The sequence below is a fragment of the Mesoplodon densirostris genome, chromosome 15, assembly GCF_025265405.1.
Source record: "Mesoplodon densirostris isolate mMesDen1 chromosome 15, mMesDen1 primary haplotype, whole genome shotgun sequence".
NCBI lineage: Eukaryota > Metazoa > Chordata > Mammalia > Artiodactyla > Ziphiidae > Mesoplodon > Mesoplodon densirostris.
Genome location: NC_082675.1, coordinates 35,987,454 through 36,013,411, shown reverse-complemented (window position 1 = coordinate 36,013,411; position 25,958 = coordinate 35,987,454). Strand labels below are relative to the sequence as shown.

Sequence of the window (25,958 nt, the reverse complement as noted above, 5' to 3'; positions counted from 1 at the left end):
CTGTGTTCACTGTTTCTTCTTTGTAGAGAAAAAGGCTTTAGTCTCTCAGGCCTTGCCTGTGTTCCAAAGAGCAGACTCAAGCAGTTACTAATTAGAGAAGTGAGGGAATTCAGAAACAAAGGAACAGCAGTCAAGCAAGAAACGTAATGGTAGCTTAAACAATAGTTGAGCAATAAAACAGAGTCCTAGTTCCTCCTCAAGGGATGTACACAACAATCTGACACATATTTTTGAGTTGTTCTGCAGGAACTAAGACCCCCATCCCCCAACCCAGGTGGAGGATGCTGACCATAAGCACGTGGAACCAGAGGACTGATGCTTAAGCTTCCTGCCACATCACTCTGTTACCTCCCCACCAACGAATCAAAAGAAAGTCCACGAGCTGATCACACATCCTGTGACCCTCACCCCAGATGTTGCCTTTAAAACCCTTCCCTGAAAGCCAAAGGAGAGTTCGGGTCTTTTGAGCATGAGCTGCCTGTTTTCCTTGCTTGGTGCCTTGCAATAAATGCTGTACTTTCCTTCACCACAACCCGGTGTCAGTAGATTGGCTTTGCTGCTCATTGGGCGAGCAGACCCAAGTTCAGTTCAGTAAGTTGGTGACACAGTCAAGAATATAAATCACTATGGGGCACGTTTGTTTTAAAAGAGGAAGAAATTACTTTGGATTGTTACAGGAAACTGACAGCTTTCAAGTGCTTATTTGAGGAAGTTGGCGGCTTATAAAGAATTCACACTTGCAGCATTCTGCCAATCATTTCCACTTTATTGCTTATGACTGGGACCAGATGATCTGCCCAGTTGGACTGTTTCTTGAGGTGCTTCCACTCTCTCCTCAGGAAGTCTCTCCTGCTTTGCTTCTTCTGGAAGGCTCTCTGTTTCCTGAGTCTGAAGGGTCCCTTCCTTTGGCTAGAGAAGAGAAAAAGAAAAGGGTCTTTTGAGATCTTGGCTTCAAGTCTTCCATCTTCCCAGAGCAGCCCCACAGTGGGTACCCGTGGAGATGTGTCTAGAGAGACGCATGGGACAAATATTGTCTAACTTATCTGACTACACATCAGAAACATCACATGGTTCGTTGCACAGGAAGGCCTGGGAGCTCTGTAAACACAGAGCCCCCATCCGTGTTCACTCACCCATGACTTACTATTTTTGCAAGGTGCCTCGCATGTAACAGATGCTCAGAATAACATTTATTTACTGATAAATGCCATTTATAGCTGATTAAATTTGGTGTCGTGGTCATCTCAATAAAAAGTTGTCCTCCAACTCTTGGACTGGAAGACAGCTTCCCGGTGTAACTTTAAGTCAATGAGAAAACTAGATGTGATTTGATCAGTCTGACTCACTCTCAAGTCTGAGAATTACCAGTATTTAAGAGCAGTTGTGGTTTGTTAGCTGTCAGCTGTAGACATACACAACTTGTGTGTTTCCTCCATTTTTTTCCCTTCTGTCCCTCTCCTTCATTTCTGTGCTCCGCTTCTTCCCTATGACACTTCATGGACAAAAATAGTGTTAGGATGGGAAGCATAGGGAAGCCACACAGAAAGATAGAGATCGGGTTACGCAAGACAGCTTTTTATCCCTTTCTGTTACTTCCCCCTCAGGGTTGACATCAGTCCATTATTTGCATGATCTTCCATTTAGAGAGTTCATGGACAGACTATGTCCTTACATGGTATATTTTTCTGCTTGGCTCTTGTGAAGTTTCTACTTAGGGAATTTTCTTCTATTTGCAAATCAAAAGGCCCTACAACATCATCAAAGCATATCAAGTAAAATGGACCACTAATTTCATCTAGTTACAGTAGGGAACATAGCAAAGTGTTACGGTACACATCACAATTCACAGCCAACAGTGTCCCGTCAACTCACAGATATTGCAGTTAATCTATGCAGTCTACAAATAACCCCACTCCGGTTCATTAGATGCAATAATTTAACTCAAATATCAATATATATTTCTCTCCTCACCCCAAGAACACAAAACTCCGGTGGGGATTTTATGTAACATTCTTCTGCAGAGTTGCTTCATCCCCAAAAGAAATTGGTAGAGATTAGTGTAACTCAAAAATAGGCAGAAATAAAATGGAATATTATATAGCCATTAAGTAGTATTTTTAAAGGAAAATTTAAGATCTATGGTAAATTATAATTATGGCTCATTATATAATCATATTAAATAACAGGATTGAAAACTGCCCCCCCCAAAAAAAAATAGGCAGAAAATATGCAAGCAAGTGAAAAGACAAATGTCTAGCAGTGTCTGAATTGTTTAGAAGCAAAGGCGATTGTTGTGGAGTAAATGTCTTTAATATTGATAGAAAAAGAAAGTTCAGAATAGGACATCAGAAGCAGAGGCTGCGAGAGATGATCTGTATACTAGAGCCTGATGCTGTGCTTCAGAATCTGCTGGGAAGTTGTGGGGCTGTCGCTTCCAGTGTCCCCTGCTGCCCCGCACGTTGACTTAGAAACTATCTAATGGATGCGTAAGGGAAAGAAAGAGAAGGGGACCCGCGTTCATTTCCCCTAAACTCTTAAGTTCAAATGCGGAGGAATGGCCGCGTCTTGCCAGAGGAGGAAATCCGAGTCTGATAAAGGACTGATAAAGATGTTCCTCCTTCTCCCTGGGAAGCCGGCACCCAGGCCCGACGTGTGGACCGCCAGACTCGCTGACGGCGGCCCTTCCCGAGGGGCCGGGCGCGCCTGCTGGAAGGTGGGAGGCGGAGTTGCCCCGCTCCTGGGATGAGACCAAAGGAATGAGTAATTGGAAATTCTGTAACAGAGACCCTTCTCCCAAACCCTACAGCCCTTTCACCCCCCCAACCCCCTGCCGAGAAGCAAGAGGACTGGAGACAGACGTGGTGGAGCGAGAGTCACGTTCCGGAGAGGGAAGTGAAATAAAGAGGGCGGCACCCGGGGGGACCTGTGCGTCACTGAGGGGGAGAAGCGCGGGCGCACGGGGCGGAAAAGGAGAAGTGGGAGCGAGAAGCCGCAGGGGGCGGCCGCGGAGCGCGGGTGGGGGCGCCGCGCAGCGCCCGAGCCTCCTGCCTTCGGCCGTGCCCGGGCAGCCCGCAGCCTCCCGGCGCTCGCCCGACCCGCGCTCCGGATCCGGCCGGCGGGTCGCGCCCGCCGCGCACAGAATGTGGCAGCGGACACGGCCCCGGCCCCGCGCGCCCTGGCCTTGGGCGCTGGCGCTGCTGGCCCTGGGCGGCGCAGGGCTGTGCCACGCCGGCCCTCAGCCCAGGCACCCCGCGCGGCCCAGCGCCAGGAACAAGTAAGTGCGCGGCCTCTCCTTGCCCCAGGACGGCCCACAGCCGTGGGCCCCCGCCTGCCCGTCCCCGACCGGCCGCCGGCCCCGAAGCTGCCCTGCCGAGGCGAGGAGCCGCAGCCGGGGTTCCCCCTCGGGCCGCCGGGGCGGCGCCTCTTCCGCGGTGGCCGCGCGCTCCGTGGCCGGCGCGGGGCGTCCCGGGCAACCTTTCCCTCGCCTCCAGCTGTGCTGCCTCCGGGGCCGTGGGGCGCAGAGAGTGTCCCGCAGAGCAGGGCGATCAGGAAACTCCCCCCGGGAATTACTGGGGCCCCTGGGACCGTGGGGGCTCTTCCCGTCTGTCTTTTGTGGGATAAAAGTGCACTCTCTCCAAAGGCGCACCCGCGCACCGTCCGAATATCTGCTGGTCGTGCTCCCGCCTCCGCGGGGACGACGGGCTCCCCGACCCTCGCGCGGTCAGCCGCCGGGTCGGCTTGTCCCCTCTCCCCCAGCCTCATTGTTCTCCCGGTTTATACCGTGCCCTTCTCCCACTCTCTCCACCCCAGGAACTGGTGCGCCTACATCGTGAACAAGAACGTGAGCTGCTCGGTGCTGGAAGGAAGTGAGAGTTTTATTCAGGCTCAGTACAACTGTGCCTGGAACCAGATGCCCTGTCCGTCCGCGCTCGTGTAAGTCCCGGGAGCCGAGGGGCGGGCGGGGCGCGCCGGGGCCGCGGGGGTGGGGTCAGAGCGCGGGGCTCCAGCCGCTCAGTAAATCTCTTCCAGCGGGTGAAAACTCAGCAGCTGAAAAGTTTGAGCGCTGAGCAGGGTACCAGGCTCGCTGGGGTATTTAAGGAACGTGTGTTGCCTGGAGTCAGCGTTGAGGATGCTCTGGCCTGGCGATCGCCAGGCATAGAAGGGGACAAACAAAGCCACCGACCCCCACTTCTCTCTCTCTTTTTCTTTCAATTTTATTAGTAACGTAAGGCAGCTGGACCTAATTAGATCCATATTGTGTGTTCTGGGGCACAGAGAAGATTCCAAAATGTATACTGCTAAAAACTTACATGTAGGATTAGCTGAAAGGTTTGCTCTAGCCAGTGTTCTAGACCAGGCGAGTTTTGTCCAAATGTCCCCATAAAACTGACCTCTTCAGTTGTAGGTGTTGTAGATTTCTAAAGTCCCCAGGAACAACTTGCTTGAAAGTGTGCGATTGTTGTTTTTTCAAGTTAGATTTGGGGGATTCAGCTAAGTGGTTGTCAGGAGAGAATGGTCCTTAAAGACCAGGGGAAGAATTAATCTTTTTCCTTATAAAGGTTTCACTGTCTTAAAAAAAAAAAAAAAAAAAAGAGGAAGCGAAGCAACAGAGTACAGATTTTGTTACATACATCACGTTCATTCAGTTGTCATCTGGCAAGTCTTTGTGTTTTTGTGTAAGCCAGATATCAGAGGATGAGCTGATGTGAATCACTGGCTGTTGGGGAACGCATGTGATGGTTGAAATTAATTGTTTTCCCCTAAGAATAAACTGTTTGTCTTAGAGCACAGTTGTCTTTCCAGCAAAGAATAGCCAGTAGGCGGATCTGTCTTTGGCAAAGCAGAGGGACAGACTGGAACTTGTGCTGCAGGAAACCTTATTCCAGAAGGCAGTAGATGAGCCTTCAGGCCTATGAGGTGGTAGTGGTCCCTGGATCATTGCACATGGGCTGGGGTGAGAACTGAAACGGGGAAGGGATAATTCCTGTTAAGCAAAAACAAACAAACAACCCCCCTTCCCAACAAAACAAGCAGAAACTTAGAAGAGATTCCCCACTTGCTGTAAGCAGAGCATGAGGTCGAAATTGAACTGCTGCCTGTCACATTGAGTTGTGTAACCTGGCAGAGGGCGCAGTGCTATCACACTGCCTGTGTCTCTGGTTGGAAGGGGCATTGAACACGGAATTTCCCAGGTGTTTCTGATGAGTCCAGGAGCCTGAGTAACTCCTCTCAATTCACAGGTGTTGTCAGGTTTTCATTATTTGATCCTTAGAACCTGAGACCTGTGGAAGTGAAGGTTCTTGGGAAACTCAGCCTGGAGTTACTGAGGGATCCTTTCCGGGTGTGGGACGTGCAGGCGTGGAGGCTGGCAAGATGCTTGAGTGAGGAGTGAAGTTTAGCCGCTGGTGACAGTCGAGTGTCTGGAAGGAGCAGGTAGGAGCCCGTGAGGACTTCACGGAGTCGGAGCAGAGCTGACTTGTTAGGGGCGGTGGAGGGGACGGAGGAAGAGAAGCCCGGAGAGGAGAGGGAGCAAAGCCAAGACTTCAGAGGAGGGAGCGCCATCTTAGAGACCCCGGGAGGAGAAGCCCAGAAGGCTGAGGGGTCCAGAAAGGCCAGGGCTTTTAGTCAGCAGGAAGATTTGCTCAAGCAGAAGGAGACAATTTCAGGTCAGCGGGGGGTAGAGGCCTTGTAACTTGTGTGAGATTCAGGACGGGGGTCGTGAGGAAACCCCGTTACCAGGAATCAAATGTGTTGCAAAGGTTTTGGTGGAAAAAGGAAGTTGAGCAGGTGAAGAATTAGAAAACTCGGCATGTTTTAGGACACAAGTGAAAAAGCCAAAGGGAGAGACTGAATATGCTCTGAGACTGAGGGGAAATCGGCAGGGAAACGAGGGGTTCGATGGGGAAGTCCTGCGACGAGAGAACTTCCGAGCCTGGCGAGGCGCTGGGCGCTCAGCCGCCATGGGCTGTGGGGACCTAGCACGGGTACGCTCCCAGAAGGTTTAGACGATGCTCCGTTTTCATATATGGAGAGACTTAGATTCCAGACTGTGAATTTGGGTGTCGTCATGTGAAACTGGGAGCAGAGAGAGTTTCTGTGTGATTTGTGGACATTTTGAGTAATCACTTTCCTGAAGCCGTAAAGAACCTTCTGTGTGTCAGGCACTGTGTTAGGGCTGTTCATTCCATATGTTAGTTTAATTCTTGCAACATCCCTTCAAGATGAATACCACTGTCCCCATTTTACCAATGAATAAACAAGGCAAGAAGTTCCCTGACTTTCCTGTGGTCGCGTGACAGGTAAGTGGCTGAGCTGCCTCCAACCCTGGCCTTTGTGGACCGGCCTCTGTCCCTGTAACAATAGAGACAGACAGAGAGAGAGAGAGAGAGAGGGTGTATGTGTGTGTGTTTGAGTGTGTGCCTTCTGTCGCTAGCACACTACCCAACTACTAGGAACATTTCCACCTTCTTTCATGGAAGGCAATTCCCATATAAAAGTGAGTGAGCATCGTTGGTCTGTGTGCAAGCATGTGCACGTGTGTTCACGCCCGTGTGCTTTACTCTCTTTCCCGGGGGTCATTTGTGAGGATGCAGTGGACCACATCATTTTTCATACTGTCCACCATGCTGTGCAGTTTCTTATGTTATGAAAACACTGGCCGATTTGCTTTCTTTGTTTGGGTTGTTAGGCTGGTCGTTTAAAGGATGCTACTAGGGAGGCTGGAGTGGTGGAGCTTGAGACATTGGGGGAGCCACACCTGTGCCCCCCGGCTGAGCCACCACCTTGAAACTTGTCACCGGGAGATGGAGGTAAAAGTATGCTTCCGGAAAAACCATTCAAAGCTCGTGTCCTGATGCTTGTGAGGTAGTGATACCATTCTTGTGTGCAGAGAATTCTTAATTCTTATGAAGACTTTTCTGTCACTAGGAATTTAAAATTAGGGCTCTCTCTGTCGGTCTGTGTCTCTTGTGCACCAGATGTGAGGAGCGGTCTGGATCCCCAAGGCACAGGATTGTGTCAACAGACACCGCTTTGTCTTCCCTCAGCTAATTCCTAAGGGTGGCTGATTGGACCTGAAGAGGAGATAAGGGGAATTATCTGGTGATAATTATCCGCTGAGGAGGAGGGGCAGCTGCTGTAGACTCTAAAGTAGCATAAAGTTGGGTCATGATTTACCATTTACTCCTAATTCTTAAGATGGGTCTAAGGATGTTTTCTCCCTCTGAGATCATTGTTTCACTTTACACTTCCATGTTAAGAAAGGCATAAATCTTTCAAAATTTCATTGCATTGAAGAATTTTTCTGATTCATTGTAAAAAAAAAAAAAAAAACCTCTGGCAGTTCCACCCGTTTGGTAGACTGTCACTGTCACACTGCCCCACACACACACCCACCACGTAGCACTTGGGATGGTCCCTGAGGATCCATATCCAAGTCTGGGGTCTCTGCAGCGGCACCTGAGCATGGAGAGGGTCTGTCTTGGTCATGGGCTGGTTTTAGGGACATGTTTTGGGAGACATGGGGATGTGGGCGACTTAGAATTCTTTCTGTGGGGTGGGAATTGGGCAGGTTGATGTTCTTGGGAGGATTGATACAGTGTCCAGGGCTGACTTGGTGAGAATCTCTCCCCAGAGCACATCCTTGGAACGTGATGAGCCCCTTTATGTTCATTAGCTTCCATCTTTACAGCAACCCTGGGGCATTATCCCAATTTTACAGGAGGGCATGTAGTCAGGAAGTAGCAGAGCCTGGACCCAAATCCAGGTCTGTTATTTCTAAGCCTTAGGCTCTTCCCACACCACACCCCTGCACCCCCTTGCTGTCTAAACCCACACCCTGTGAGGAGCGGCCCGAGGGTGTGTGTGTGTGTGCGTGTGCGTGTGCACACACACGTGTGCGAGTGACCATGTGTGATGCTGTGGCACTGACAGCCCTGGTGTGATGGGAGGGGGAGGGGAGGGCCTGAGCTCCCTTAGAACCCCCTCCACGTGGGCTGGCCATGCTTGTGTGCACCGCTGGTGGAAAACAGCACTGTCTTTCTTCTCCTTCCTGGACTAGGCATTGTTCCTTTCATGCATCATTCATGCCTCATGGCTGTAATTCCAGATAGGTCCAAACCTCCCACTCAGCTTGGTCCAGCTGACTGCCGTTAGTATTTGAGGCGTTCGGGGGCGTCCAGTGTGCAGAGCAGCTGCCTTGCTGGTAAGAACACGGAGGACCCCAAATGTAAGGCAGGGTTATTCCCCTGTATTCACTTCCCTCTGATACTGCAAACTCACTGGGGTGTATCGGCATCCACCCAGCCCGGCCCCCACCCCCTTTCTTGGGTGTGTAGAATCTTGGTGAAATTTTTCCTAATAGCTCTTAAAAAAAAAAAAAACAACTCATCAGTCAGGCAGGGGAGCTGGGTGAGGCCCACTCGAGGAGCCTGTGCTGCTATGATAACACAGAGGGAGAATTTGTGAATTTGCAGCAGGTGTGAGTTCTGAGTGCCGAGTTTCCAAAACTCCTCTAATCCTTAGATTCTAGGGGGAGCAGATGGTCATTCATTTGGAAGAAACGTTTTCTATTAGGGAGCAATCTCAGCCAGGAAAAGCTTAAAAAGAGAAAACCACTTGAGACTGGGGGCGGAAAATGAGGGCTTACCTCTTCTAGAGCCAATTCTACGTTTTTTATGTCTCCAGAAATAGAATTCCTTTCCATTCAAAATGTGCCTTTTGTGTGTATAGCTTTGAGAGAGTGTTTCTTCCTTCTGTTTTTTAGCCAACATCTTGCGATTTGTTGGCTGTGACGAGCCTTGCTCCTTGGTACCGAGGGACCCCAGATCAAGCCCTGGGGAAGGAGCACCTGCACAGAGGTGCCTAGAGCTGCTCAGGGCCCTGCTGCATCCCCCTCTTCGGGTCCCTGTCCTCACCAGCCTTTTCTGCTTCCCTGGGCTTCTCAGGCCTTCCTTTCAAGTTGCTTTGCTCTTTTGCTTTGTTTGCTCTTTTCCTCTTCCTAGGGTCCCAGTAGATAAGATGCTGTGTTTGTATAGCCCTTTGGTGTTTCCAGAACATTTTCATGTTCATTATTTTATTTTATTCTCATCACAAGCTCAGCCAGGAGATTAGATAGGGCAGAGATTGAGGTCTTCGAAAGAGAACTTTATGCTTATGGGCTATACTTTCTAGCTTTCTTATCTTGGAAAAGAATGAATAGAATTCACATAACGCTTATGGCCTTAAGGAAAGGAGTTTGTTTTTGTGAAACCTCATGTTATTCCCATTAACTGGTCTTCCTCCAACGATCTGTGATTCCACCACTTTGGCACTTGGTCACTGAATTAAAGTTCTGAGACAGCGAGAAAAGGGGAGATGGCGGGGGAAGGTCAGGGGGCAGGTGTCCCCCTGAGGTAGTCCCTCGAGGCTGGCTGGTGTGGCCAATGTGTTCTGGAAGAGGAGATAGAAAATGCGGCTTCTGGCCTGACCTCTACCACCGCTGAGCTGTGTGACTTCAGGTTAGTCACTCAGCCTCTCTGAGGTGCGTTTTCCTCATCTCTACATTACGGGGGAGGCGACAGAGCTGTAAGGTACGCTCACCAGCCATGTCTAACGAACAGTCCTTGTTCTCACTGTTTCCATTTGTTGCTTCTCGGGTGGTCTCCTCTTTGAAGGCTTTGACTTTCCCGCCAAGTTAGAGAACAGCTGAGGTGCTTAAGAATGAAATAAATACATTCAGTGAGCTAAGATAATAATTAAGAAAAGGAAGTGATTGAAATCGACTTTTCAATGTGAAGTTAAACTCAGAGGTTGTTTTGGAAGCAGAGCCAGTCGTAGAGTTTCTTTGGGGAAAGCACGCAAGTGGTTACAGTCGATTTAAATAAGTGCTCTGGTTGCCATGGGAACCTTGGTTCCTGGTTCTGCAGGTGTTTGGGTGTCCATGGCGGGGCCGTAGAGCGAGGTCAGCTGGGTGTTCAAGGATGCCTTTGCTGAGGCCCAGCCATCTTGCATCCAGCCAAGAACACGCTGTTTTAATTCTTTGCTCTTGGAAAAACTCCTCTTCCTTGTGCTGGGAACATTAAGATGTTATTCATGTTTACTGAATGTGAATAATGAGGCAGGTACTGTGTATGACAGTTACCCAGTGTTTTACATACTGTTTTTTAAAGCCGAAAACTGCCTGCCAGCGTTCAGATTACTTCCAGACTGTCACCCAAATGTTCTGATTTATTGTTGGTTACATGACTGTTTCACTACTCAGAATTAACTGCTTCTGTGCTTGATGAAGCAGTTTTCTGGACTTAAAAATAACAATGACCCACTTGATAAAACGACATGAGCGTGACTTTGCCTGATGAACGATTTTCCTGCGAGGATCAAGAGAGGACCAGAGTAGTTTTCAGTATGACAGCAGTTCACACTGAAGAAAAAATAATGAAATGATGAAAACGAAGCTCACCAATAAGTTTTTTCTTTCCTTCCTGTTTTAAAGTGGCGATGGGTGCTGAAAAAAAGTAGGGAGGGTTCAAACTTACCAAATTCCTGGTTTGAAAATGCCGTGGAAGCAAACTTTTCTGGGTGTGTCAGGACCCAGCTGCCCTTTTTTTTTTTCCACCTAAAAAAATATTAGAAGATGAAGGAATACGCCTAAAAATTATTCTTTGCAGCATCAGCCTTTCAGGACAGTGTATTTTGCTGAGCATTTGGTTCAAAGAAATTTGAGACAAGTAGTTTAGATGAAGTCTTCTCAAGCTGATCTTCCGACGAAAGGGAATTTGCCGTGAGACTTCTCAGCTTTTCCCTGACTTCTCCCATCTTTCTCCATGTTTGTGATTGTTAGGGTCTGCCGAACGTGTGGGCTTACTAGATTATCTTTTCTGAGATTTGCTCACAGTCCACTATGAGGTACTAGAGATTTCCCTCTTGCTGAAAGCTGCTTCCCTGCATGTGCCCAGCCCGGATGCTGTTAAAGGATCGTGAGAGAAGGACCTAGATTTTTTTTTTTTTTTTCTAAACCATGGTGGTGAAAATGCAACTTGTGTTCTGCTAACTGAAGCTTTTCCGTGTATCTTGAAAGCGGAGTCCGAAAGCTGTGGTGGTGATTGCAACAGAGCTCAGGGCAGGGACAAGTTTCACAATCCAGCCCTTCACTAGAGATCTTTTCACCAATAAAGTGATTCTCTGGCTCTTGTTGGTTTCAACCCCAAGAGCTCTCACATGCTGGGGGGATGACAGCCTTGCGCAGGGAGGCCTCGCGAGCCTGTCTGGATATTTTGAACATTACAGAATCTCTAGGCCGGCCGTGCCCCTGATGGTGCTCAGGCCTGGTTTATACATCAGGTGGCCCACCTTGGAGATTCCCCAGCTGCTGTCTGCTCGGGCAGCAGCTTTCCAGGACCACAGTGCAGCGTCAGGGCCCTGGCTCCGTCATGATAAACGATGTGTCTGTTCTCATCCCAACATGTTGCATCATCTTCTGGCCACTCTCAAGGTATCTGGGAGTCGTTCTGTTGCATCACTGCAGAAAACAACTAGCAAGATGTAACCCAGATTCCCTGCTCACTGACGGTGCAGGAGAGAGGGAAGGCAGAAATACCATTCATGGCTTGTTTCCTGAACCGATTTGCACGGCGCCCTCTAAGCCCTCCTTAGCAGAATCGACAGTGGGAAATAACCATCCCGGTGAGGAGCCACTCTTTGTCATATGTCTAAAATGTTCATCTACATCTTTGACATTTTGTGTTATTTTATACAAAATGGCAATTTGAAGGTGGCTATAAAAAGGAAAATTCTGTTTTATTTTCCTTAATCATTGGTCCATACCTTCAAAAGTACAAAAATAGATATTAGGCCTGAGTTCCCAGTAGATAAAACAATTGGTTGTGTGTCTGAACAGTAATCTGATACATTAAAAAAAACCCCAAAACAACAAAACTTTAGTTAAATCCTCATTTTGAAACTCTGAAAAAGACTTAATAATGCTGGTTTGGGTTTTCGCTTCACTGAGATATATAATCAGATAGTCAAGACTATCTAGCACTTTGCTTTTGCAATTCTGATGAGATTTTTTTCTTTTTTAATTTATTTTATTTTATTTTTGGCTGCGTTGGGTCTTCGTTGCTGTGCGCGCAGGCTTTCTTCTGGTTGCAGCGAGCGGGGGCTACTCTTCTTTGTGGTGTGCAGGCTTCGCATTGCGGTGGCTTCTCTTGTTGGGAGCACAAGCTCTAGGTACGTGGGCTTCAGTAGTTGTGGCACATGGGCTCAGTAGTTGTGGCTCGCGGGCTTTAGAGCGCAGGCTCAGTAGCTGTGGCTCATGGGCTTACTTGCTCCGCAGCATGTGGGATCTTCCCTGACCAGGGCTCGAACCTGTGCCTCCTGCGTTGGCAGGCGGATTCTTAACCACTGTGCCACCAGGGAAGTCCCTGATGAGATTTTAAAGTACCTGAATGCATAAAAATATATATATAAGGTGTATGTTATATATAAAATATATGTTTATATATTAAATACGTATATTATATACAAAATGTACATATATATATATAAAACAGCTTTATGGAGTTATAATTTACATGAACTGTACATATTTAAAGTTGTATAATTTAACATGTGTCTGTACCTGTGAAACCAACATCACACCAGGATATGGAGCATCTCCATCACCCCCAAGATTGTCCTCACACCCCTTTGTAATCCTTTCCTCCAGCTGCCCACACACATTCCCTCCTCAGGTAACTGATGATCTGTTTTCCGTCACCGCAGATGAGTTTGCATTTTCTAGAGATTTATGTCGAGTCATACAGTCTGTAGTATCACGTTAGGTTTTTTCATTCAGCATGGTTATGTTAAGGTACATCCATGTTGTACTATGGAACGATAGCTGATTACTTTGTATTGTTCAGTAGGGTTCCTTTGTATGTGTCCACCACCATTTGTATACAGTTGTTTTATAGCTGGGGACTCCTGGTGAAATACAGTGTGGAAACTCATTTATACTGATAGTAAGGTTACTGCTCTGATTTTTCCGAAGACCCATTGAGATGGTAAATACATAACAGATGTAGAATGCTGGATAAAACATAATGGAGTAAGAAAAACACATTGCACATTTTCGCCCCGGGAAATGTTGGATTGAGGCTGCGTAATTAGCATACACCATTTCGAATTGGCACAAAGCTCAGTAGGGTTAAAGTAGACTTATTATTTGAAGAGTCTTGGTTCCTTGGTTTCATTAAACAAATATTTTTGGTCATGGCCTCTGTCTGGCCCAGGACTAGGCCCCATGGGGACACAGCAAGGAACCTGACCTCTCTCTTGCCCTCCAGAAGTTCATGTCCAGTAGGTGAAATGAGACATAAACAGAAATAATTACAAAGTAAAAGGTAGGCAAGAGAATTTCAATGAGAGAAGCACAAACAGCTGAGGATGTTCAGAGGTGGAGGAAACTGTTTCCAGCCAGGAAGAATCTGAGAACTTGTTTGTAGGTGGTGACATCCTAGCAGGGCTTTGAAGGTAGGTTCCAGTTGAAAATATATGCATATGGGAGAGGATACCAGCAGAGGCCAAGAGAGAATGTTAGCCAGGGCCTGGAGGAGGGGGTGAAGGGAGGAGTAAGTCTCAGTGTCCGCAGGGCTGGTCCCTCTGAAGGCTGTGCAGGGGCATCTGTTCCCAGCCTCTCCCCTTGGCTTGTAGATGGTCATTGTCTCCCTGTATGTCTCTGTCCAAATTCCCCTTATTTATGAGGGCTAGGGCCCACACAGATGCTCTCATGGTAACTTGCTTACCCCTATAAGACCCTACCTCCAAATAAGGCCACATTCCCAGGTACTGGGATTCGGACTCCAACATATTTTGGGGGTGACAGAGAATTCAAGCCATAACCCAGGGTTGGGAGTTTGGGCTTTATCATTTAGGCAAAGGGGAGTCATGGAAGGTTTTAGATCAGGGACACCAGCAGAGCTTCCAAATGTTAATCTGGCAATTTGTGCAAAATGGGTCTGAGAGGGGAGAGGATGGATGGGTCTGGGGGACGGCAGGAGGGGCCCTGTTGGGAGCCTGGCCGGGGTCCCTGGTGGGCAGTGCTGAGGCAGATGTGGTGGGAGAAGTGGGTCTGGCCATGGAGGGGTGAGCAGTGACCGAGTTGGAACGGCCAGGTGACCATTTCACCGTGCTTCACGCACAGTAACACTGCTGAGATTTAGGGTCTCTGAGCATCTGTTAGTCCGTTGTCAACAGTGTGGATAAAAAGGACCATACCTTGTGAAAGAAGGTGAATTCGTTCATGGACTGTTGTTTGGAGGTTATGGCAGTATTGCCTTTATCCACAGAACGATCACGGCCTCATTATTCACCACCTTTGATGATCAGGAATCAACTCTAATCCTGCATGTGGGCAACTGGGTCTATTCTTACAGAAGCAGCCCATAGTTTTAGTCTTATTGCAAATTTTTGCCTTATGATAAAAATAATTATATATGTCCTGTCTGATGTAACTGGTCTTTGGCTGAGTTGGCACTAGAACAGTGACTGTTATGGATAATAGGAGTATATGGGCTCCAGCCAAGTATGATTCTTCCATAGTAGATACTGGTGGCCCAAGGAAAGCCATAGTGTGGTCCTGGTGGGCACCCAAAGGTTGTTTACTGAATGAGTGGATGAAAGAGAAAGCATGTGAATTTTTTTTTATTAAGACTATATTTTTTGGAGTAGTTTAAGGTTCACAGCAAACCAAGGGGAAGGTACAGAGATTTCTCATAAACCCCTGTCCCCACACATGCACAGCTTCCCACACCATCGACATCCCCACCAGTGCAGTGCATTTCTTACAGCTGATGAACCTACACTGACACATCATCACCCAGAGCCCATAGTTTGCATTAGCATTCATTCTTGAGAGAGAAAGGTTTAGCTTGTTTTTCCTCCCATTGTTAAGACTCATATGTGCTGAGTTTGGTTTTCAGGTTTCAGACCTGGAGACCATAAGTTTGAACAACTGTCCGTGGCTGTGTTTCTAAAATGGAAATTGTGACATACGTATAGTCTTTGAAATGGTTGTTCATGATGAATGAAAATACAGTGGCTTGCAGTTAAATGAGGGTTTGTGATATGATAGACTCCAGTTAAATCAAGCAAAGTAATGATGTACATTGTCGTTTAGATTCCTGAACTGGTCATCTCATTGTGACCTTGGAAAGCTTTTTTACCAAGGTGTAAGCGTACATTGACTCTCTGGGTGAAGAATGATATAGCTTTGATTTGGGGAGGGTTCATGTTACACAGCTCTAAGAAATGGCTTGGTGTAATTGGGAGGATACAGTGACCAAAGATAGAAGTGCATTTTGAAAAATAGAACTACCATACGACCCAGCAATCCCACTACTGGGCATATACCCTGAGAAAGCCATAATTCAAAAAGAGTCATGTACCACCATGTTCGTTGCAGCTCTATTTACAACAGCCAGGACATGGAAGCAACCTAAGTGTCCATAGACAGATGAATGGATAAAGAAGATGTGGCACATATATACAATGGAATATTACTCAGCCATAAAAAGAAACAAAATTGAGTTATTTATAGTGAGATGGATGGACCTAGAGACTGTCATATAGAGTGAAGTAAGTCAGAAAGAGATAAACAAATACCGTATGCTAACACATATATATGGAATCTAAAAAAAAAAAAAAAAAAAAAAAAAAAAAACATGGTTCTGAAGAACCTAGGGGCAGGACAGGAATAAAGACGCAGACGTAGAGAATGGACTTGAGGACACGGGGAAGGGGGAAGGGTAAGCTGGGATGAAGTGAGAGAGTGGCATGGACTTATATACACTACCAAATGTAAAATAGATAGCTAGTGGGACGCAGCCGCATAGCACAGGGAGATCAGCTCGGTGCTTTGTGACCACCTAGAGGGGTGGGTTAGGGAAGGGTGGGAGGGAGACGCAAGAGGGAGGAGATATGGGGATATATGTATATGTATAGCTGATTCACTTTGTTATACAGCAGAAACTAACACACCATTGTAAAGCAATTATACTCCAATAAAAAGTGCATTTTGAGAAAGTAAAATACTGAAAATATAGGGAATTCTTTTAAAGATTATTTTTGAGACTTCTTTGAAAATACCACGTTTGCTTGTATATTTTATTTGCAAAGACTCATTGAAGTAAATTGTAGTGAAGATTTTGGGTAATGGGACAGCTTAGGCCCCAGCTTATGAGGAGGATGAGAGCTACTATGCAAACCACAGATCTTAGTGGTTTTATTTAAATAAACAAAACAAGATAATGCAATCTATGTAATTTTTCTTTAAAAAATGATTTCAAAGAGATGGGAAGCAAGCCACAGCTCCTCTTCACCTCCAAGTCTGTATATTTGTCTCACTCCCCCTCAGTTTACAAGAACTGTGATGGCTGGAAGCTTCCCTCTAGGTTGGGACATTTCCCACGCTCTATTGTTCTGCAGTCCCTGAGTACCTGGGTTCCGGGGGGGGGGGGGGTGGTTTTCTCGGAACCACATGGGTCTGGCCGAGGTATGGAACACCGCACCCTCAAGTTCTTAAGAAAAATCCAGTTCCACAAACCAGCATGAGCACGAGGGCTCAGTGAATGCTGTAGCAACACAAATGGCTTAACGGACATGGCAGGTGTTACCAACCTTAAAAATCCGTTCGCCACCCCAAGTCTCCTTAGAGAAAAGTTCCTCCTCGCTTCTTTCTCCTCCACGGCCTCCATCACCCCTTTCTATTCAAAAGCAAAGAAGCAAAATTCTTCTTTTTATCTTGCCCCTCCCCCTCTCCTTGTCTACACCTTCAGGCCTGGAGGTGGGCTGGGTTGTGGTAGCATCTTTCAAAGAAAAACCATGCTCCCTCTAAGCAGAGAGCAGGCGAATGTAATGTCTCTACTTTGTTAAGTGTGGATTTAAAAGACATAAAGTAATACGGGGTTCGCCTGGACAATGAGAAATATGAAACTAGGTTATAACATTTTGGTCCTTTTTCCCCCAGTGTGATATAAATTAGAAAAGAAATATGTGTTCCTGTGTTTTCAATTCCCAGATTTTTTTTTTTTTTAATGAGAATGAATTGGCCCAAAGGAAGAAAATGTTGTACTTATATCTGCAGAGAAACTCCTATCCCTTTTTGTTTGGAAAAGCAGTACAGTCGTCCCTTGGGCTCCATAGGGGATTGGTTCCAGGACCTCCCACGGATACCAAAATCCACGTATGCTCAAGTCCCTTAAATAAAATGGCATAATATTTGCATATAACTTATGCACATCCTCCTGTATACTTTAAATCACCTCTGGATAACTTATAATACCCAATAAAATGTAAATGCTATATAAATACATAGTGGCTGGGTGCATGACAAATTCGTTTTGCTTTTTGGAACTTTCCAGAATTTTTTTTTTTTTTTTTGCATGAATATTTTCAATCTGCTGTGGGTTGAACCTGCAGATGCGGAACTGCCGATCCGGAGGGCCGCTTGTACTGAGAATGCCGGGTGGGCAGCTGCAAGCTGAAGGGTGGCTGGCGGATATGGAAGTTGAGAGAGAAGAGAAAGCACAGAGTGACTGGAGCCTGATGGGGGAGGAATGTTGCAAACCGAGGCAGGGGACACACAGGAAAAGGGCTTTCGAAATTATTGTGACTTCTGTAGGAGAATTTGAGGAAATCATTTTTCCTCTTAAATAAAAGAGGAAATGATCAAAAGAGTTATTCAGTGGCTCTGAGACGAAGGATTTGGATTCCCGAACCACAGAAAGTCACCCTTGGGGTGAGCATCACGCCAAAGGCTGAGGCCGCAGCTGTTTTCCGGGCCACACCGTGGGAACATGGGGAATGAGCGCATCCGGGCGCGACTGGGGCGGAGGGTGCTCTGTGATCCTGACTGCGGGAATGAGGAGATGGGATGTGAGTTCGAGAAATGGAATCCTGTACAATGGAGTTGGGGAAAGCAGCCTGCAGCGGTGATGGCCCTTCCCCAAAAGAATTGTTAGGGGAACGTGGGCCTTCCTTAGTGTTGGATTATTCAGCCGCCAGAAAGCCGGGGTGGTGCTCGGGCCCTGGAGGCCTCCGCGCTCGCTCGCCCTTCCCCCACTGCAGACTTGAGCTCTGTCATGTATTTCCCCAAGTGAGGAAGTTAAAACTAAGCATGCGGGCTCCATGGCACACACGCGTAAACTGTATTTCATGCTGCTGGGCGCGCCCCGCGCTTGGAGATGATGTCATTTTTAGCAATGCAAGTTTGCTCCGAAGGAAGGTACCGGCCGCTCTTATGGTAAATCTGAAAATGACACTTCACTGTCTGTTGCAGCCGAGCTGGGACAGCCTCTCAGTTGAGCCGCTGGGCTTTCCTTCAATCACCTTTCTTTCAGGACTGTAGAATTTTTTCTGTCCTCAGGGTTAAGGAGGGTGATCCGTCGTGGGGAAAACTTATTCTACTCATTATGCTGTATGATCAGAGAAAATGGCTAAGAAGTAAAGAGGATTTTAGGGTTTGGAATCTAACTTGCCACTCTAAGTATGGAAGGAAATTAATTCAAGAAGAAATGGAAAAAGAAACAGCTTACAATTGTGGTTTCTCCAGCAAGTATCTCCTTTGTACTGGGAAACAGACAATCTGCTATACATACACTTTCATTTTGAGCACATTGCCTTGGTCTAGGGCCTGTAATTTAAGAAATGTACAAAGCAGGGACTTCCCTGGTGGTCCAGTGGTAAAGAATCCGCTGCATTGTCAGGCATAGGTTCGATCCTTGGTCCGGGAAGATCCCACATGCTGTGGGGCAATTAAGCCCATGCGCCACAACTTCTGAGCCTGTGCTCTAGAGCCCGCAAGCCACAACTACTGAGTCTGTGTGCCACAACTATTGAGCCCACGTGCTGCAACTAGTGAAGCCCACGTACCTAGAGCCTGTGCTCCACAACGAAGAGTAGCCTCCACTCACCACAACTAGAGAAAGCCCGCACGCAGCAATGAAGACCCAGCACAGCCAAAAGAAAAAAAAAAAAAGAAGAAATGAATAAAGCTGTATTGTAATCTGATTTTAATTAGGGCACATCAATATGACTTCGAGATTCATTAGATGCATTTTGTATTTCAGAAATATATTTGCCCAAGCCTTCTGACTTTTAAAACCTAAATGGTTTGTCCTAAGGAGTCAAGCAAAATATTGAGCATTTCTTTCCTTCCACATTATTAATTTCTCCAGGCAGGGATCTAATTAAAAATGTGCAATGTAGCAGAAAAAGATAAGATGAGAACTGTGATTTGTGTGTGTGATGTGCTTTAACCTGGAAGAAGGCTATCTGGTTTCTTCACTCTTTTGTGGGGGGAGACTTTTTCAGAATGTGGACAGTTAGCCTTGGGGACCAGAGTCACCTCCTCAGATTGTATTGCACATGGTTTCAAATGGCCAATTTCTTTCTTCCAAATTTATTTATTTATTTTTGGCTGCGTTGGGTCTTCGTTGCTGCACGCGGGCTTTCTCTAGTTGCAGCGAGCAGGGGCTACTCTTCGTTGCAGTGTGCGGGCTTCTCATTGCAGTGGCTTCTCTTGTTGTGGAGCACAGGCTCTAGGCGCACGGGCTTCAGTAGTTGCAGTACGCAGGCTCAGTAGTTGTGTCCCATGGGCTCAGTAGTTGTGGCTCGCGGGCTCTAGAGCACAGGCTCAGTAGTTGGGGCTCACGGGCTTAGTTGCGCCGTGGTACATGTGATCTTCCCGGACCAGGGCTTGAACCTGTGTTCCCTGCATTGGCAGGTGGATTCTTAACAACTGCGCCACCAGGGAAGCCCCTCAAATGGCCAATTTTTTGATCGTCAGTAGACACAGTGGATTCAGATGGAAGTGTCTCTTCTGCTAGTGCAGAACCACTTTTCCTTCATGTAGTTCTGAAATCCCTTCTGTTTCAAATTTTATAGCCACTGCTGTATTTACTTTTGGCAAAGTGTTACTTTAATAAAAAGTTCACTTATATATTCATTGATTGGTAGAACGACAACAAAAGAGAAAGCAAATCCATTTGTCACAAGCAGTTCCTAGAAAGTCAGTCCACTGTCTTAGCAATTTCTAAATTAGAGCACTGAGACCAAACTTTGTAAAAGTGAATTTCTGCGTAAAAAAGGAAATTTGTTAAAATAAATTTATTCATTTATTTTTGGCTGTGTTGGGTCTTCATTGCTGCATGGGGGCTTTCTCTAGTTGTTGCGAGCAGAGGCTAATCTTCGTTGTGGTGCGTGGGCTTCTCATTGCAGTGGCTTCTCTTGTTGTGGAGCATGGGCTCTAGATGCACAGGCTTCAGTAGTTGTGGCACGTGGGCTCAGTAGTTGTGGCTCATGGGCTCTAGAGCGCAGGCTCAGTAGTTGTGGTGCACGGGCCTAGTTGCTCCGCGGCATGTGGGATCTTCCTGGACCAGGACTCAAACCCATGTCCCCTGCATTGGCAGGCGGATTCTTAAGCACTGAGCCACCAGGGAAGTCCCCTTAAAAAGGAAGTCTTGATGCATGCTATAATATGGATGAGCCTGAGATGAAGGGGGTCAGGACAGACCACCTCAAAACGTGCCACTTTTCCATAGTGATTATTTTGAGCTGAAGGCCATTGAGAAACCTCAGAGACAAGACCTTTCTGCCCTTCCCATTTATTCCCAAAAGCAGGGTGTGAGTTTCCTGCCTCTCCTATACTGGGATGAGGGGAGTGACCCTAATCACCAGAGACAGAGAGCCAGCGCAGAGAGGAGTCTGTGTAAACAAACCTTACAAAAATAGCCGTTATCACCCATTAGTGTCCTACCCACATTCCCACAACTTATTGCCCCTAGAAGCCCAAACTCCCTTTCCGTTGTCTGATTCCTTCTCCACATTTTATCATCCTTTGTTAAAATGGTACATAAGCCTCTGAGTCTAACTGCTGCTTTGAGTTTTCACTTCTTTCCTGAAGCCCCCATGCACATGAAAATATTCATATCAGTAACGTTTGTATGTCTTTTTCTCCTGTTAATCTGTCTTTTGTCAGTTTAATGCACAGACTCCAGGAACAAATCTAAGAGGGTACAGGAAAAGTGTCTTCCTCGCCTACAAGGACATTATGCTAAGTGACATAAGCCAGTCACAAAAGGACAAATACTGTATGATTCTACCTGTATGAGGTCCCTAGAGTAGTCAAATTCATAGAGACGGAAGTAGAATGCTGGTTCCCAGGGGCTGGGACGGGGAATGGGGAGTTAGTGTTTAATATGGGTGCGAAGTTTCAGTTTGGGGTGATGAAAAAGTTATGGAGATGGGTGGTGGTGATGTTTGCACAACACTGTGAATGTACTTAGGGCTACTGAACTGCACTGTTAAAAATGGTTAAGATGGTACATTTTATGTAATGTGTATTTACATACTTACATTACTGTACCACAGTTTTTAAAAAATGGAATTGCTGTGGCTGGAGTGAACTGCCCTATGGAAAACTTGGAGCAGTAGCTGAATGCCAGACACCCAAGTCTGCCCTGGGTGCGCATTCGAAACTCTGGGAGATGATTTCTCACCTTTTCGTGTGGATTTTCCTTGTCCCTGGAGAGGTGGTTATTTCCCGGGGCCTGGGTGCTCCCTACCAGGGAGGGGAAGCGCCTCTTTTCCATCCTCTGTCCCATTCTGATTGATACTGGGCGGAGCTACACACACGGAATGAAGCAACAAGAGTTGACTCCAGGTTTTGGGGGGCAAGCCAGTGACTGGAGGAGGGAGAGGAGTTTACTATAAAGTCCATTCTCGGGAGAAATCCCAGTCAAATGAGTGCCCCCAGGGGGCCTCTGGGTTTTCAGTTTGTGCAGAGTGTTAAAATAAAATACAGGTAAACACTAAATGCAGGGGAAAGATCCTTACCTTGTGGAACCACTGTCTAGATGGTCCTGTGCCAGTGATGTGTGGTTGTTTCAGAGCAATGTTCTACTTGCAGTGCTGGGGAGATGGGAGGAGAAATCAGATGAACAGATAGACGTGAGCCCGTTGCTGTTCCTCTGACAATCTTGTGACACTCTTGCCCAGTCCTGTCCGACAGAACTTTCTGTGATGTTGGAGATATTCACTTTGTTTATTTAATATCGTAGTCACTATGGCTATAAAGCTCATGAAATGTGGATAGTGTGACTGAGGAAGTAGATGTTCAATTTTATTTAATTTTAATCAGTTTACATTTAAACAACCGCCCCCCGGTTAATGGCTGTCTTCTTGGAAAGCCCAGCGCTGGCTCACCTTCTGGTGTTTGATTCTTGTCCTGTTCACATGACTGTGGACCCTGGGGCTCGACTGGGCTCTGCGAGGACTGAACCTCCTGGGTTCAGCTGGGTTAGACCTGAGGGTCGCTCTGGGGTTGTTATTATGGACACTGGACTCCCCCAAACCTTGTCAAAAGTAGGCCTAGTGTCATTAATTAATTGTTTGATCAATCAGTTACTGATTAACGATTAATACTCAGTTATTTATTAAGCACAATAGGACAGACACTGTGTTGAAATGTGGGGGTGTTGTAGAGAACAGAGCCAACAGGCGTTCGTGCCCTCAAGGGCCCCGCGGTTGGCGGGGAGGATGAACTCTGGATGAGCAAATACAAGTGTGAATGGAAGCAGGTGAGGCGAGGTCTCACCTCCCACCAGTGGGAAGGAGCCTTGGTGGGGGTGACGTCAAATGGATGCACACTTTGTCCCATTCTGTTTTAACAGGGACACTTCGTCATGTGGTCCCTGAGCTCTGATTCAACTCTTCCAGTCCTTTTCTTCCAACTTCCTTCTCATTAGCATCTCTTGGGCCCATCTGGTGCCTTGACGTGGTGACTGAACTTGTAAAAATGGTGAGCCCTTGTCTCACCCCCCAAAAGGGCTTGAGGGGAGAGTTGGGGAGGGGAGAGTTGGGGAGAGTGGACAGGGCTGTGGGGCAGCTCACTGCCCGCCCCCAGGAGTGCCTAAGGCAGCTGATCGGGGCTCCCCCTGGAAAGGATGCTGTTACAGACCTGACCCGAGGCTGGGATGGGGACCAAGGCTGTAGCCCAGTCAGCCCCCAGGCTCCAGCCCCACCGGGCAGTGACTCTGTCCCGTTGGCTGCGGGCCCTTCCTTGGCCGCCCCCAGCTGGGTGCAGTTGGCTAATTTAGTAAATGTCCACGGAGCATCTTCCAAACACCCACTGCCCAGGGGCCCTGGGGTGACACTTGGGCTGCTGCCTGGTTGTTGGCCCCCTGGGTGCCTGGGTCTGGGGCGCACTTCTCAACTCTGGCTGCGCTTGGCGATTACGTGGGGAGTTTTTGAAAGGTACAGACACCTGCGTCCCCCCACCCCAGACCAATGAAATTAGAATGTTGAGGGTAAAGGCCTAGGCATTTTTTTAAGGCCCCCTGGCCAGGATACTGTCCTGCGGATCCAGGGCATGGGGGCAGGCCTGGGAGTCCTACCTGGTGCCTCCCCATCCTCTGGGGGGCCCCCTGGCTGCCCCCGTGGAAGCAGCAGCCCGGTTTCTGCCGGGATATCCCAGTAGGGCTGTGGGGCTGGACACCCCTGCCTCCCCCCATCACAGCCCCCCTGAAATGAGTCCTGGGGACCTGCCGGTGCCTCAGGGATCGTGTTCTTGTGCAGAGATGTGGCCGTGAGCTCAGGTGGCCCCCAGTGGCTTCCAGCTGTCACTGCTTTCACACGCAAGGCTGGAAACTTGGCTGGAGATGCGGTCAACCTGAAGTCCACTGAAACCGGAAACTAGAGCAGTAGGGGTGAGGGGTGGAGGTGAAGGGTAGGGGTGAGGGGTAGAGGTGGGGGTGAGACAGGGGTGGGGGTGAGGAGTAGGGGTGGAGGATGAGGGGTGGAGGGTGAGAGGTGAGGGTGAGGGGTGGGATTGAGGGGTAGGGGTGAGGGGTAGGGGTGGGGTGAGACGGGTGGGGGTGAAGAGTAGGGGTGGAGGGTGAGGGGTGGAGGATGAGAGGTGGGGGTGAGGGGTGGGGGTGAGGGGTGGGAGTGAGGGGTAGGGGTGGGGGTGGGACGGAGAGGAAGGAGGGTGCTCCAGGGAGCTTTCCTAAGTTATGCGCTAGCTCCGAAATCATCACTGCCTTCAGCGAAAAGAATGAAGTGTGTTGGAAAAGCAAGAACTTTCTTGCGCTTGGCTGGGCAGTGAGGGGCTAAGTCCCCCGGGTGGGGTGGGGGGTCGTTCCATGTCCCTCGGCATCGAAGCGCGGGGTTTGGGCCCCTCGGCCTGGCTCAGCCACGGCCAGAAAGGTTTAATGAGGGCTGTCATCTCCCGGCACATGGAGAAAACCCCAGAGCAGACACATTTTCACATTCAATCCTAAATGCTCAGAGGAACCAAGTTTTTCTGAGATTACACATTTTTCCAGCATTATGCTGTGCTTGAGCCTGCAAAACAATGAAGTGGAATTTTTCTGTCTTTTCCTGTAGTTTCTGGGACCACACAGAGGATGCTTTTGGTAGGTGGGGTGCTCGGGGACTGAGGGCTAGTGTGGACCTGGACTGAATTAAATGCTCAGGCTGCCTTCTTACCCAGCTTGTGGGCCCTTTTGGAACATGTCTGGGTGGGTGCGGTTGCTTCAAATTGAAGGCAGTTGCCAGCGAGACTGGCTGCTTCTGTGTGCTTGGAGGGCCCTGTGGGGTCCAGGTGAGCACACGGCATTAAAGTCCAGTCCTGGCCCTTCCTGATCATTGGAACTGGGAGAAGTCACTTAACCTCTACGAGCTTCTGTTTTCTCATTTTTGAAAAAGGAATAATGTATATAGTGGGGCCTTGATGGGGGACGTGGCGGGAATGAGAGAATGAAGAACTGGGAGGGGAGGTCTTGCACCTGCTTTGCCCCTGACCCCTTGAGCAGCCCTTCTCTTATGTTTTACTTATTGGGCTTTCTCATCAGTTTTCCTTAAAAAGCCTCCCACCCAAGCGTCTCAAAATCCGCACACCCAGGCCGCACTGCAGACCGATTAAATCAGAGCCTCTGAGGGTGGGACCCAGGCAAGGGTAGTTTTTCACAGGTCCCTGGTAATTCTAACACACGGCCAAGGTTGAGAACCACTGCCCTACAAGGCCAGGTGAGACGGGTCAGTGAAGTGTTGGGACACTCCCGCTGGGGCAGTGCTGTCGGCAGGCCCTCCTGGAATTCCGAAGGGTTGCCTTGCCTGTCCTGGCACGTGAGGTAGTTCCTGGCATGTGAGGTTTTGGGTGTCATGGTTTGGACCCTCAGGGAAGATGCCAGAAGTCCATTACATTTAGCCATTTGTAATTTTCTCAGGAATGTAGCTTTGAACTCTACCTGCCACAAGGCTGGGGCCTGATGGAGTCACTAGGCTGGCACCAGGCCCCCCGATGCCCCCCTGAGCAGCACACAGCAACCCTGAGGACGTGATGCAAAGCCTGTTTCTTTCTGGGAATCGGTCCCAAAAGGGGGCTAGCTGCTCGTGCTGGTGTTGGAAATGAAGAGAAAGTGACGAGGTTCAAGAGAGCTGTCGTTCCCAGTCAGAAAGAGAAGCCGGGGTGACCCAGGAGCCAGCTTGCCTCTGTGCTGTGAGCAGGGAGGGCCCCTGGGGGTGGGGGGTGAGCTCCTGGTTGGTCCCTCTGAGCGCCCAGGGGCTCTGGATTGTCGCTGTCTGTTCTGGGCTGAGGTCCAGCCCTGGCTCTAAAGGACTTTCCAGCTTGTTGCCAGGGTCTCTATGTGATACACAAGTGCACCGTAAATGGGATTTTTGAATGGTTCCAATTCTGCTTCCTTATTTCTGTCATTAGCCGTGTGGACCGGGGCATCTTTTTAAAAAGATCTGAACACAAATAGCGTGAGGTGGGTCTCCAGAGGCTCGCTGCTCCCTTTGCTGGTGTTGGGAAAGAGGGTGCCGAGATGAATACACAGGGGGCCATGGGAGGCGAGGGCACCCGGGGTGTTTTTCTAAAACACAAGCCAAATGGCCCTGACTTACCTTGGAAAAACCTCCACAAAGCAGCGAATTGTATA

The 25,958-nt window shown here is 48.2% G+C and overlaps 1 protein-coding gene across 1 annotated transcript in view; it reads left to right on the top strand.

Moving 5' to 3' along the window:
* The first annotated feature begins 2,554 nt into the window (after positions 1-2,554).
* The window catches only part of EMILIN2 (elastin microfibril interfacer 2), a 50,858-nt gene continuing 27,454 nt past the window's right edge, over positions 2,555-25,958 (top strand). Inside the window, 5 exon segments of the mRNA XM_060118358.1 lie at positions 2,555-2,713; positions 2,971-3,110; positions 3,112-3,274; positions 3,811-3,855; positions 3,857-3,933. Of these exon segments, the coding sequence (XP_059974341.1) occupies positions 2,555-2,713; positions 2,971-3,110; positions 3,112-3,274; positions 3,811-3,855; positions 3,857-3,933 (584 nt within the window).